The sequence below is a fragment of the Engystomops pustulosus genome, chromosome 7, assembly GCF_040894005.1.
Source record: "Engystomops pustulosus chromosome 7, aEngPut4.maternal, whole genome shotgun sequence".
In the NCBI taxonomy this organism is placed as follows: domain Eukaryota; kingdom Metazoa; phylum Chordata; class Amphibia; order Anura; family Leptodactylidae; genus Engystomops; species Engystomops pustulosus.
In genome coordinates this window covers 11,417,439-11,432,198 of record NC_092417.1, presented here as the reverse complement: position 1 = coordinate 11,432,198, position 14,760 = coordinate 11,417,439, and the positions used below count along the sequence as shown (strand labels likewise).

The window sequence follows — 14,760 nt, the reverse complement described above, 5'->3', positions numbered from 1 at the left end:
ACTGCAGGACACATCTACTACATGATCTGTACTCAGAGATATCACTGTGTTATCTGTGGTGTTACATGGGACTGCAGGACACATCTACTACATGATCTGTACTCACAGATATCACTGTGTTATCTGTGCTGTTACATAGGACTGCAGGTCACATCTACTACATGATCTGTACTCAGAGATATCACTGTGTTATCTGTGGTGTTACATAGGACTGCAGGACACATCTACTACATGATCTGTACTCAGAGATATCACTGTGTTATCTGTGGTGTTACATGGGACTGCAGGACACATCTACTACATGATCTGTACTCAGAGATATCACTGTGTTATCTGTGGTGTTACATAGGACTGCAGGACACATCTACTACATGATCTGTACTAAGAGATATCACTGTGTTATCTGTGGTGTTACATAGGACTGCAGGTCACATCTACTACATGATCTGTACTCAGAGATATCACTGTGTTATCTGTGGTGTTACATAGGACTGCAGGACACATCTACTACATGATCTGTACTCATAGATATCACTGTGTTATCTGTGGTGTTACATAGGACTGCAGGACACATCTACTACATGATCTGTACTCAGATATCACTGTGTTATGTGTGACGTTACATAGGACTGCAGGACACATCTACTACATGATCTGTACTCAGATATCACTGTGTTATGTGTGACGTTACATAGGACTGCAGGACACATCTACTACATGATCTGTACTCAGAGATATCACTGTGTTATCTGTGCTGTTACATAGGACTGCAGGACACATCTACTACATGATCTGCACTCAGAGAGATATCACTGTGTTATCTGTGGTGTTACATGGGACTGCAGGACACATCTACTACATGATCTGTACTCAGAGATATCATTGTGTTATCTGTGGTGTTACATAGGACTGCAGGACACATCTACTACATGATCTGTACTCAGAGATATCACTGTGTTATCTGTGGTGTTACATAGGACTGCAGGACACATCTACTACATGATCTGTACTCAGAGATATCACTGTGTTATATGTGGTGTTACATAGGACTGCAGGACACATCTACTACATGATCTGTACTCAGAGATATCACTGTGTTATCTGTGGTGTTACATAGGACTGCAGGACACATCTACTACATGATCTGTACTCAGAGATATCACTGTGTTATCTGTGGTGTTACATAGGACTGCAGGTGACATCTACTACATGATCTGTACTCAGAGATATCACTGTGTTATCTGTGGTGTTACATGGGACTGCAGGACACATCTACTACATGATCTGTACTCAGAGAGATATCACTGTGTTATCTGTGGTGTTACATAGGACTGCAGGACACATCTACTACATGATCTGTACTCAGAGAGATATCACTGTGTTATCTGTGGTGTTACATAGGACTGCAGGACACATCTACTACATGATCTGTACTCAGAGATATCACTGTGTTATCTGTGGTGTTACATAGGACTGCAGGACACATCTACTACATGATCTGTACTCAGAGATATCACTGTGTTATCTGTGCTGTTACATAGGACTGCAGGACACATCTACTACATGATCTGTACTCAGAGATATCACTGTGTTATCTGTGGTGTTACATAGGACTGCAGGACACATCTACTACATGATGTGTACTCAGAGATATCCCTGTGTTATCTGTGGTGTTACATAGGACTGCAGGACACATCTACTACATGATCTGTACTCAGAGATATCACTGTGTTATCTGTGGTGTTACATAGGACTGCAGGACACATCTACTACATGATCTGTACTCAGAGATATCACTGTGTTATCTGTGGTGTTACATAGGACTGCAGGACACATCTACTACATGATCTGTACTCAGGGATATCACTGTGTTATCTGTGGTGTTACATAGGACTGCAGGACACATCTACTACATGATCTGTACTCCGAGATATCACTGTGTTATCTGTGGTGTTACATAGGACTGCAGGATACATCTACTACATGATCTGTACTCATTGTACAATCTGGTTGCCCCTAATTACGTCTATAAATCTTCTGACTATGGTCGGATTCTTCTCATGAATATCTTCTCTTGTCTGCACACTGCAGTGTCCTCTGCATCTGGCCCCTCCCCCTGCATTACAAGACCAGCTCAGACACAGGCACTTCTTGCCGGCAAGCGGCAGTTTACAGAGAATTACTCTACAACATAAAGACATATAAGGTCTTTATAGCAGAACTGATGTAATTGTGTATAATATGCATCTCATGGATCTCATCTCTGATTTGCCTCATCTCTATGCGTCAGATAAGTGTTAATGTTCAGAAGGTAAATAAAAGTGTATATAAACCTTGTACCCTGATTAACTAAGCACATTGTCAGCACACAGTACAGAGAGATCATAAAGTTTCTGCTTAGAGAGTCCCCGCTCACACTCTGGAATCTTACACTGACCATCACTGACTGATAGGAGCTAAAACAGCAATAAATCAGACTAACAGACTATCAGGATTCGGGATGGGCGAATCCATTGGACCGCCGTGGGAGATGATGGTGCTAGCCGACACCTGGGACCAGAGTCTAAGTGGCACCTGGTCTTTACCAGAGCCCGCTGTAAAGTGGGTTGGACTTGCTGCGGCGTGGTACCACCAGGTCGTTCCACAGGTGCGACTTGCCCGCAGTGGCAGCCGAGGTCGAGGTACCTTAGCAGGAGACAGTCTCAGGTCCAGGCACAGGGTCAGGATAGGCGGCAGAGATGCAACTTCACGTCCAATCCGCGGTCAGCAATGGAAGGTCCAGGAAGATGGGAACGGGAACACAGGCACACCGGACACAGGAACACAGCAACATGGAGGAAAACTGGTAACACAGCAACACGGAGGAACACTGGAAACGCAGGAACACTGGTAACACAGGAACACTGAGGAACACAGGTAACACAGGAACGCAGGAGACACAGGAACGCAGGAGACACAGGAACACAGGATAATGGCTAGGGAGCTTTCTCTAAGGCTTTGAGGCACAGAAGGGACACAGGAAGGTGCTGGAATTTAAGCAGTATGGCTGGCCGGCCAGGGCCAATTATTGGCGTGCTGACCCTTTAAATTTCTTGAAGCTGCCGTGCGCATGCCCTAGGGTGTTATTGCTGGATCCTGGGGAGGTGAGTGGAACGCCGGGGGCGGGAGCAGAGGAGAGGGGCATGGGTGCGCCTGCCACCCGGGTGATTGGTCGCAGGAGCACCCGTGACACTAAAAATTTCAAAGTAAGAGGTTAAGAATTTAAGACAATTTGAAGGATAACTGTCATTTGGGACATTTAGCACAACTGGAATCGAAGATAAACTGATGTCTTCAGTGCACATTTCAAAAAAGTCTAAAGAAAGAGGAAATAAAGAAATAAAGATAAATGAGCGCTATGGAGTTGGTGGCCATTTTGGTGGAGCTTGAGTTGGAAGTCAAGGAATCGAAAGGGAAGGATGGACTCTACAGCCCTGATGCCTGGTTTTTACACATCCTGATTTCCATACAACTTGGTATTAGGGCATAAAAACTGTGCCACAGGGCCTGGCCATAGAATAAAATAAAATAAATGAAAGGTTCCTGTGGCATGATGTCCAATAAGCCACATGATCTTTGTGGTCAATCGGTGGCCATCAGTGGACGTTGAAGACCAACATTTCTGCAGCGGTGGCCACTGTGCTCTTCGATTGTATCCACAAAGCACTTACACAAGGAGAAACTGTGCACACAATCCATGAAGGAGCCTCCACCCGTCATCTTGTCCTTGAGCCTCAATCCGGCGTCTTGTTTATTCAGTACGTTATCTTGAGACTTGGCTTGGCCATCCCCAGGTTCTTCAAAGCTTTCTCCTCCTTGTTAGACAAGCGATTTCTTTCCAAACTGCAAGAAAACCAGAATCACCAGTACTAGAGACTATGGGCCACATTTATCACTTTTGTGCGCTTAAGTGTAGTAGTTGCGCCTAAATTCTGGCGCACTGTTTTGCCAGAAATATCACAAGCTACAACCATCTGTGATAAGGTAATTTCCTGCCTCTTATTAATCACTTTACTTTAAAACAGTTTAGGTGCAATGTTAGATCCGGGCACTTACATGTGATCCTGCTACAAGCTCCTCTCTGCTTCTCCCACAGCCCAGAATGAAGATAACACTCACAGCAGCACCCAGGTGTGTGACACCCAGAACCCAGTGACCTCCTCAGCAGGGGCTTCTCCTGGAGGGGATCCCCCAGTGCTGGTCTCCTGCTGCACCCCTGTAATTCTGCACAGTATCCCCTCAGACACACTGGTGATACTGTGCAGAATTACATGGGGGACACTTGTATGTAGTATCTGCAACATTCTGCAAACTTCTCCTAACTCCTTTTGCTCTTGCTGTGAGCTCAGGATTTTGCAGAATGTTTTGTAAATAGAAGGTGATGATTTGTAAATAGTCTGCAGCTCCTGTCTGCAGAGCATCTAATGTATCTATTATCTGTTCTAGTGTCTGCAGTGTATCTAATGTATCTATTATCTGTACCAGTGTCTGGCTGAGCTGTGCTGCTAGAAATGAGCTGTTCTGCAAAGGGGCTCAGTGCTTTCTTCTCGGTTAATGCCACCTTCGGGCTGGAGTGTTTTTGCGCCCGTTTTTGCGCCTAAATGAAAATGTTGAATGAATAACATTAGGCGCAGCAAAACATCTGGATTGGTAAGATAGATGAGGGAAAGCTGGTTATTTTTGCTGCGCGGCTAGTTTGGCGTTTAGTCGCAAAAATGGCGCAAAAACGGTGTTCCTGAATGAAAAGGCACAAAAACAACAGAAAAAACGAGTGATACATGTGGCCCTATGTGTTATGTGGTGTTTAAAGGAAACCTACCACTTGTAGTGGCAGGTTTCCGATGGCAATACCGGGCACCAGCTCAGGGTGAGCTGGTGCCGGAGCTTATTTTAGTTAGTGTTTTAAACGTTATAGCCGGCGCAGGCAGGTACGCGCTCGGCGCTTACCGTGCACGCGGCTCTCATTCACTTCCTATGTAGCCGCGCGCATGGTAAGCGCCCAGCGCGTACCTGCCTGCGCCGGCTATAAAGTTTAAAAAGTGTTTTAAACCGCGATACCGCGGTTTAAAACACTAACTAAAATAAGCTCCGGCACCAGCTCACCCTGAGCTGGTGCCCGGTATTGCCATCGGAAACCTGCCACTACAAGTGGTAGGTTTTCTTTAAGGTTAGACAGTAAATTGATCAGTACGAGGAGGAATCGGTACAACTCTGGCCTTCATTTTCCATGTCTGGTGCAGCTGGAGGCCACACGTCAATTCTATAGACTCCACATACCTGACAGATAGACTCAAATGAATTATATATGTAAAAACATATGGAAGTGTAGATGGGAAGAGACAATATAAACCTTTTTAAAATGAGGAACCCTGGATAAAAGCAACTTTATTTGACAGTAAACTTTACCCTTACGGAAGTTTCAATTGACTAGTGCTAAGGCAAAGAGGATCATGGGGAGAAAAACACAATGCTTTGTGTAGTAAAGGCATGTGACCAAACTTGTACGTCAGAAACAAACTACTAATAATCCTCCAGGACCTTTGATGACATCATCACAGGTCTTGCCATCTATATGTAAATAATATTTTATTCTAGACAACAATCCCTGCAACGATGTCATCACTGGTCCTGGAGGATAAGTCAGTGGGGCAGATTTACTTACCCGGTCCATTCGCGATCCAGCAGCGTGTTCTCTGGGGTGGATTCGGGTCCGGCCGGGATTCACTAAGGTAGTTCCTCTGACGTCCACCAGGTGTCGCTGCTGCGCTGAAGAGCATCGGAACGCACTGGAGTTCACCGAGCCATCGTGGGTGCAGGTAAGCGCGAGTCCAGCTTTTTTTTAATGCGGCGGTTTTTCCGAATCCATCGGGTTTTCGTTCGGCCACGCCCCCCCAATTTCCGTCGCGTGTGTGCCGGCGCCGATGTGCCACAATCCGATCGCGTGCGCCAAAAACCCGGGGCAATTCAGGGAAAATCGGCGTAAATCGGAAATATTCGGGTAACACGTCGGGAAAACGCGAATCGGCTCCTTAGTAAATGAGCCCCAGTGTGTTGGGTGGACATGGGTGTGATGTCTGTGCCATCAACAGGGAGAGTTGGAGGTTGTGGCTGTGTAATTTAAGTGGTATTTTTTGGGCCAAAATCTGACTTTTTGAATGCCATTTATTACATTTTTTGGGAGACAGGAAGCACAAAAAATATTTTTTTTATACCCCTCAAAGTATGTATGGAACAAAATCCATTTTGTGTTCCTTTTTTTATTGCTACATAAAACATTGAAGCTTTATGTCCCCGAGAAAGGACTTCAGACCCAAATTTGGGTGTGGTGTTTGGGCTCCCCTTCTGCTGTTAACACCTCGAATGTTTAAAATGAAGAAGAAGAAAAAGAAAATGAGGAGGAGGAGTGCATACATTATTCAGGTTGAGCTTCTTTCACCTGGTGGAGAATGGAAATCCTGAGAAATCCAGGCTTTATTCATCTTGATAAGCGTCAGCTTGTCAGTCGACAGGCGTGTACCCTTATCGGTGATGATGCCACCAGCTGCACTGAAAACCCGCTCGGACAACACGCTAGCGGCAGGGCAGGCAAGAACCTCCAAGGCGTACAGCGCCAGTTCGTGCCACATGTCCAGCTTTGAAACCCCGTAGTTGTAGGGAGCTGTGTGATCATTTAGGACGATGGTATGGTCAGCTACGTACTCCCTCACCATCTTTCTGTAAAGATCAGCCCTACTCTGCCGAGACTGGGGACAGGTGACCGTGTCTTGCTGGGGTGACATAAAACTGGCAAAGGCCTTGTAAAGCGTACCCTTGCCAGTGCTGGACAAGCTGCCTGCTCGCCTACTCTCCCTCGCTACTTGTCCCGCAGAACTACGCACTCTGCCGCTAGCGCTGTCAGAAGGGAAATACTGTTTCAGCTTGTGCACCAGGGCCTGCTGGTATTCATGCATTCTCACACTCCTTTCCTCTGCAAGGATGAGAGTGGAAAGATTTTCTTGTACCGTGGGTCCAGGAGAGTGAATACCCAGTAATTGGTGCTGGAATAAATTCTTTGAACGCGAGGGTCATGGGATAGGCAGCCTAGCATGAAATCTGCCATATGCGCCAGAGTCCCAACGCGCAAGAATTCACTCCCCTCACTGGCCTGACTGTCCATTTCCTCTTCCTCCAACTCCTCCAACTCCTCTTTTTCTGCCCATACACGCTGAACAGTAAAGGACTGAACAATGGTCCCCTCTTCTGTCTCGCCAACATTCTCCTCCTCTTCCTCCTCATCCTCCTCCACCTCCACCTCCTCCGATATGCGCTGAGAAACAGACCTGAGGGTGCTTTGGCTATCAACAAGGGAATCTTCTTCCCCCGTCTCTTGTGACGAGCGCAAAGCTTCTGACTTCATGCTGACCAGACAGGCCAAGCAGCGGGATGGTGAGGCTGATGATGGCGGCATCACCACTGACCATCTGTGTTGACTCCTCAAAGTTACTCAGCACCTGACAGATATCAGACATCCACGTCCACTCCTCATTGTAGACTTGAGGAAGCTGACTGACCTGACTACCAGTTCTGGTGGAAGTTGACATCTGGCAGTCTACAATCGCTCTGCGCTGCTGGTAAACTCTGGATAACGTGGTTAATGTTGAATTCCACCTCGTGGGCACGTCGCACAACAGTCGGTGAGCGGGCAGTTAGAGGCGGCGCTGCGCTGCCCTGAGAGTGGCAGCATTTGTGCTGGACTTCCTGAAATGCGCACAGATGCGGCGCACCTTCGTGAGCAAATCAGACAGATTGGGGTATGTCATGAGGAACCGCTGAACTATGAGATTTAACACATGGGCCAGGCATGGCACATGTGTCAGTCTGCCGAGTTGCAGAGCCGCCACCAGGTTACGGCCGTTGTCACACACAACCATGCCTGGCTTCAGGTTCAGCAGTGCCAGCCACAGATCAGTCTGCGCCGTGATGCCCTGTAATAGCTCTTGGGCGGTGTGCCTTTTATCGCCTAGGCTCAGCAGTTTGAGCGCCGCCTGCTGTCGCTTAGCGGCGGCACTGCTGCTGTGCCTAGAGCTACCGACCGATGGCGCCATGCCCACGGATGGTAATTCGGAGGAGGAGGTTGAGGAGGGGTGGGAGCAGGAGGAGGCATAGTAGGCCTGAGAGACCTGGACCGAGGTAGGCCCCGCAATCCTCGGCGTCGGCAGTATATGACCAGCCGCAGGGTCAGACTCGGTCCCAGCCTCCACCAAGCTAACCCAATGTACCGTTAGCGATATATAGTGGCCCTGGCCGGCAGCACTCGTCCACGTGTCCGTGGTCAGGTGGACCTTGTCAGAAACAGCGTTGGTCAGGGCACGGATGATGTTGTCTGACATGTGCTGGTGCAGGGCTGGGACGGCACATCGGGAAAAGAAGTGGCGGCTGGGGACCGAATACCGAGGGGCAGCCACCGCCATGAGGTTGCGAAAGGCCTTGTTCTCTACCAGCCTATAGGGCAGCATCTCCAGGCTGAGTAATTTGGAGATATGGACATTGAGGGCTTGGGCGTGTGGGTGGGTTGCACTGTATTTCCTCTTGCGCTTCAGCGTCTGGGGTATGGAGAGCTGAACGCTGTGCATGGAGACATTGGTTGATTCTGTGGAGGATCGTGGAGGCGAAGGTGTGGTTTTCGCACGGGAGGTGTTTGGGCCGGGGTCCTGGGCAGGGGGCTGACTAGCAGAGGCAGCAGATGACACAGGGGAAGGAGCAGTGGTGTGCCCGGCCGGAGGTGAACGGTTGGTTCCATTGAGTGGGGTGTTTAGCATTCATATGCCTGCACATACTGGTGGTGGTTAAGCTGGTAGTGGTGGAACCCCTGCTGATCCTGGTGTGGCACAGGTTGCACACCACTGTCCGTCGGTCATCCGGTGTTTCTTTAAAGAACCTCCAGACTTCAAGGGAAAGCAATAAAAGTTTCTGATTTAAAAAAGAACCTCCAGACTTCAGAAAATCTAGCCCTCACCACGGGAGCTTCACTACGTGAAACATTTGGCGCTGATGCACCAGCTCTGGCCCTGCCTCTCCGTCTGGCCCCACCACTGCCTCTTCCAACCTGTTGTCGTCGAGGACTCGCCTCCGTCTCAGAACCACTGTGTTCACCCGGCCTATCAACCCAGCTTGGGTCTGTCACCTCATTATCCTCCGATCCCTCAGTCTGCTCCCCCCTCGGACTTCCTGCCCTGTCTGACAACCGTGTCTCCTCATCGTCCGACACCTCTTTACACACTTCTTCCACTAAGTCAACAATGTCATCATCACCCACAGACTGCGACCGGTGGAAAACTTGGGCATCAGAAAAGAGCTCAGCAGCAACCGGACAAGTGGTTTGTGACTCTGGGAAGGGTCCAGAAAACAGTTCCTCAGAGTATGCCGGATCAAATGCCAAATTTTGCTGGGAGGGGGCAGACTGGGGGGAAGGAGGATGAGGTGGAGGAGCTGGAGGAGTGCTGATTTCGGTGACATGGGTGGACTGCGTGGAAGACTGACTGGTGGACAAATGGCTAGAAGCATTGTCCGCAATCCACGACATCACCTGTTCGCACTGTTCTGGCCTCAACAGTGCTCTACCACGAGTCCCAGTAACTTGAGACATGAACCTAGGGAGTGTAGCTCTGCAGCGTTCCCCTGATCCCTCATCAGTAAGTGGTGTCTCACCCCGCCCAGGACCACGGCCTCTGACCCCTGTTTTTTTGTGGGTTTTTGTGTGTTTTTTTTTGTTTTGTTTTTTTAACAAACTATGCTATCCTATTGCTATGGCTAGTTTCAAACCTACACTGACAGCACACAACAGGATTTTGTGCTGTGCCTGATGACTTTTAGTTTTGAAAAAAAAAAAGAAAAAAGAAAAATTCAATCAAACCCCTAATAAATTGTCCCACTTAGGTGTTTGAGATGGATATGTGTGTCACTAAGAGCTAAACAGAACGTTCGCAAGTCTCCCTGCAAATTACTCACAATATGGTACTAGCTGCACTACTAGTGCCAGCAAGGCCAGCCACAAGCAAATCAGCAAAATATATATATAACGCTATTGTAGCCCTAAGAAAGCCGGTTGGGTTCTTGTAGACTCACTCCTGCCTAACAGTAATCTAATATAACACCCTAACGCTTTCCCTGCAGCAGCAGCAGCTCTCTCCCTAACGGCATCCAGACACAGAATGATCCGAGCAGCGCGGGCAGGGGCTAGTCTATTCCAGGGTCACCTGATCAGGCCAGCCAACCACTGCTATCGACGTGTAAGGGTACCACGTCATGCTGGGTGGAGTGCAGAGTCTCCTGGCTTGTGATTGGCTCTGTTTCTGGCCACCAAAAATCAAAACGGCGGGAGATGTCATTTTCTCGAGCTGGCAAAATACTCGTCCGAGCAACGAGCTGTTTCGAGTACGCTAATGCTCGAACGAGCATCAAGCTCGGACGAGTATGTTCGCTCATCTCTAATAAACACCCTTTTTTAAAGACAATGGGGGGAATTTATCCAAATTGGGTCCGTCGCTTACAAGTCTTGACATTCCCACCCCTCGGTTGCACAACACACCGGATATAAGAGGATTGTCCATATGGATGAATTCTATGCCGGGTCCTATCTGCGCCAGAATTCTGGGGTAGGATATAGTAGATATAGCAGTCTCAGGCACCCTATTCCCCGCCCAGTCAGACCTCGGGAACCCTATTCCCCGCCCAGTCAGACCTCGGGCACCCTATTCCCTGCCCAGTCAGGCCTCGGGCACCCCATTCCTTCCCCGTCAGACCTCGGGCATCCTATTCCATCCCCGTCAAACCTTGGGCACCCTATTTCCCACCCCGTCAGGCCTCGGGCACCCTATTCCCACCCCGTCAGGCCTCGGGCACCCTATTCCCCACTCCGTCAGACCTTCGGCACCCTATTCCCGCCCCGTCAGACCTCGGGCACCCTATTCCCTGCTCCGTCAGACCTCGGGCACCCTATTCCCCGCCCCGTCAGGCCTCGGGCACCCCATTCCTGCCCCGTCAGACCTCGGGCACCCTATTCCAGCCCCGTCAAACCTCAGGCACCCTATTCTCCACCCCATCAGGCCTCGGGCACCCTATTCCCACCCCGTCAGACCTCGGGCACCCTATTCCCCACTCCGTCAGATCTTGGGCACCCTATTCCCGCCCCGTCAGACCTCGGGCACCCTATTCCCCGCTCCGTCAGACCCCCTTGTCATGAGAGTGAAGTGGGGGAGGATTGGAGGAATCTTGGAAGTGTGCTAGGTATTGCACCTTCATGCCTTGTATTCTGGGAATCTGGTGTACAAGGCATGATAAATGCCCCCCAATATGTATATTTGGTGTCTGTATGTCCAAATGAGGCAACTAACTGACAATCGGTCTTTTACTTGTCCCCTCGTGTATATATCTCTTATACTCACTCTAATTCCTCTATCCTGCAGTCAGGACTGGACACAGCTTCTATCAGGTCACTGAGATGACGGCCGGACATGTAGTTATCAGACAGGTCAAGTCTCTTCAGATACCGGTGATTCCTTATTACAGGGGCCAACTGGATGCAGGCCGTGTGTTTCAGATGACTCAAGGCCAACCTGGAGCAACACAAAGACAAGCTGAAGGTGACGCGACCATACAACGATAGTATGCAAGCAACCATTTAAAGGTCATGTATTATTAAAGGGTTTTTTCATGGTAGTGATACCGATGACCTATCAATAGGATCAGTCATCAGCACCAGATGTACAGTTCCAGAATAAAATGGAGAACGGAGCTGGAGGACCTCTTTAAGAGACATGAATGATCATGTAAAAGTTCATCCTGTAACTAGTAACTCCTTCAGTTGGATTCCGAATGGGATCGTTGATATTCTATGCTATGTGAACAGCAAAAGAACAAGGATACAATACTGCACGTGTAGGTGGAGGATTTACAGATCAGGTTATATTTTGTGTCCGAACAAATTTAACCCCTGATTGGTTGGAATTATTCTAGTAGGTAGTATTCTATCTGCTAGTAGGTTGATTCTTGCAATGGGGGTCCTGGGTGGCAACATAATGGGGGATATATATTTAACTATTATACATTTTAGACCAGGCTTACTTTACACTGGCCTAGATTATCTGTGTCTGATGTTGGGTGATAAACCTGGCATAAGGAAAAATAAGCAATTCTCTAATTTACTGTAATTTTCAGGTGTTTAGCGCACACGAGGATCCCACGAGGTGCCACTAGCTCAGGGGAAGAAGATGGGGACGTAGTTACTTTATTTCCATTATCCATTTGAGTTCTCTAAGTAGGTCCTGCTTCTTAGTATGTGCATGGTATATATACGCCTTCAATGATATACAGGCAGTCCCCGAGTTACGTACAGGATTGGTTCTCCAGGTTTGTTCTTAAGTTGAATATGTATGTAAGTCGGAACTGTATATACAACTGTAAATTGTAACCTAAGACACATTTTTTTGGGGCTCTATGATAATTGGATTTTTAAAAATGTTGGATTGTCATAAGAACCAGGATTAATAATAAATCTTACTTGCAGACGCCTTTAGTAACTGTTATAGCTGGTAATTGTTGGCTGGGACTAAAGTACAGTAAATTACCAACACCCAGAGGTTTGTTTGTAACTAGGGGTCGTCTATAAGTCGGGTGTTCTTAAGTAGGGGACCGCCTGCATCTCATTTTTTGGATCATTACTGACCGCTAGTGGCAGCTTGTGGTATTATTCTTGTAACGCTCATATTTCCTATTGGTTTATTCCGTCTGTATTTTGAAAGTATATTTTAATTTTTGTAAACCATAAAGAGACACTTTTTATATCCTCAAACTTTGATACAAGGAGTGAAATTCTTTTGAGGTTCTTACCTAATATTTTGGGAATTATTTTGTAAATTGAGATTGTCAGAGATATCTTTGTACATGTCAGCAGAGGATAAACCACGCGGCTCATATACACCATCTATTACACTCACCGTAACTCTTCCACCCTGCAGCTCGGACTGGACAGAGCTTCCATCAAGTCACCAAAGTGAGGACCAGACAGACAGTTACTGGCCAGGACAAGTTTCTTCAGGGAGGGGTTATTTCTTACTATAGATGGGAAATGTTTGCAGATACTGTCCGGTAGATCATCCTCATAGAAACTGCAAGAAAATAAGAATATAAGATGATGCCGAATAAAATCTCTAGATTATGCCTGTGTAAGTAATACCCATAAATGTCATCACTCAGGGGTATAACTATGGGGTCTGCAGCGTCAAGGGGCCCAACCCAGAGATTATGGAGTCATATGATTACAGCATTAATGTACAACACCCGGACAGAATACTCGGACTCCATTACAATGGCAGCAACTACAGGTCCTTATCATCTATGCGATCCCATAAACTAATGGTTGCAATGCTATGACATCAAATGTCATTGCGTTGCATGCACATGGAGTGGGTCTGGATCTGACCTCTCCTTGTTTTGCCTTCACCATGTCACAGGCCACAGTAAGCCTGTGAGATGAAGGGTTTCTACGACCTGCACAGAGGACGCCAGCAGTGGAAAGGTTAGTATTCACTATTTTTTATGGCTACCATGGCATGGGGTTCTGTGATTATTTGCTACTAGGAGCACTGTGACTATTGGCATCTGGGAGCACTGTGACTTTTGTCAACTGGGGGCACTGTGACTTTTGGCAACTGGGGGCACTGTGACTATTGGCAACTGCGGGCACTGTGACTATTGGCAACTGGGGGCACTGTGACTATTGGCAACTGGGGGCACTGTGACTATTGGCAACTGGGGGCACTGTGACTATTGGCAACTGGGGGCATTGTGACTATTAGCACAAGCGGTCACTGTTACTGTTGGCTTCTGTGGGTGCCCTGATACTATTGGATATACTGGGGGCCCTGAGAATATATTGGATTCTGTGGGGCCTGTGACTATATTGACTTGTATGGGACCACAAACTTTGTGACCACGAAATAGCTGTAAAATCTGAATATCAAGGGTAGTGAGTTGCAAAATAGGGTACATAACAGGCCAATTGCACTGCAAAATAAATTGGTTTGGAAACCTAGCAGGGTAGGGAAGGTAGGGAGCTTTAATAGGCACGGATTTTGCTGAAACAGATTTCGGGTGCTATGTTGCCTCTGCAGAGCCTCGGAGACACCCCCCCCCCCCCCATTTTATCAATGAGTTATAGTGAGGATTTTCGTTTTTCGTTTACAGATGTAGCAATAATTATTTTTCCAATATATAGGATGTGTGGAATACACTATGTGACCTCTCAGATGGGGGGTGGGTCATACTGGGGGTCTATTCTGGCACCATTTTACTTGTTAATTCTAATCCTGGGATGAACTGTGTTGTTATCTCGCATGGCTTATACATTACTTATAAATTCTTCTCTGTGCTCCAGAGATCTTTTGGGCGATTTTTGGGGTCTTTCATTGGCACACTTTACAAGCTAATATTAATAATATTTTTTATTTTCCCATTCATTATTGTGAGGGCTTATTTTTTGTGGGAGAAGATACTTTTTATGTAGCAACTACATTTCTGGTGAAATGAGCAGCCCCAACTGGTTGAAGACCTTCAAGCATAACCAAATACCAGGTAAGGAACATTTTCTTATGACAGTTTTGGCCAAACATAAGATGACTTATTAATCATACATCAGTAGAGTCGTCACATCTCATAGATACAACAATGGCACCTTTCACATCT

At 47.4% G+C, this 14,760-nt stretch overlaps 1 protein-coding gene across 1 annotated transcript in view; it reads right to left on the bottom strand.

Moving 5' to 3' along the window:
• Nucleotides 1-1,801: 1,801 nt before the first annotated feature.
• Nucleotides 1,802-14,760, bottom strand: part of LOC140069265 (NACHT, LRR and PYD domains-containing protein 3-like) — a 48,805-nt gene continuing 35,846 nt past the window's right edge. Inside the window, exons 9-11 of the mRNA XM_072114745.1 lie at nucleotides 13,014-13,184; nucleotides 11,463-11,633; nucleotides 1,802-3,882 (exon numbers count right to left, since the gene is read on the bottom strand). Of these exons, the coding sequence (XP_071970846.1) occupies nucleotides 3,795-3,882; nucleotides 11,463-11,633; nucleotides 13,014-13,184 (430 nt within the window). The 3' untranslated portion in view covers nucleotides 1,802-3,794. The remainder of the gene's footprint in view (nucleotides 3,883-11,462; nucleotides 11,634-13,013; nucleotides 13,185-14,760) is intronic.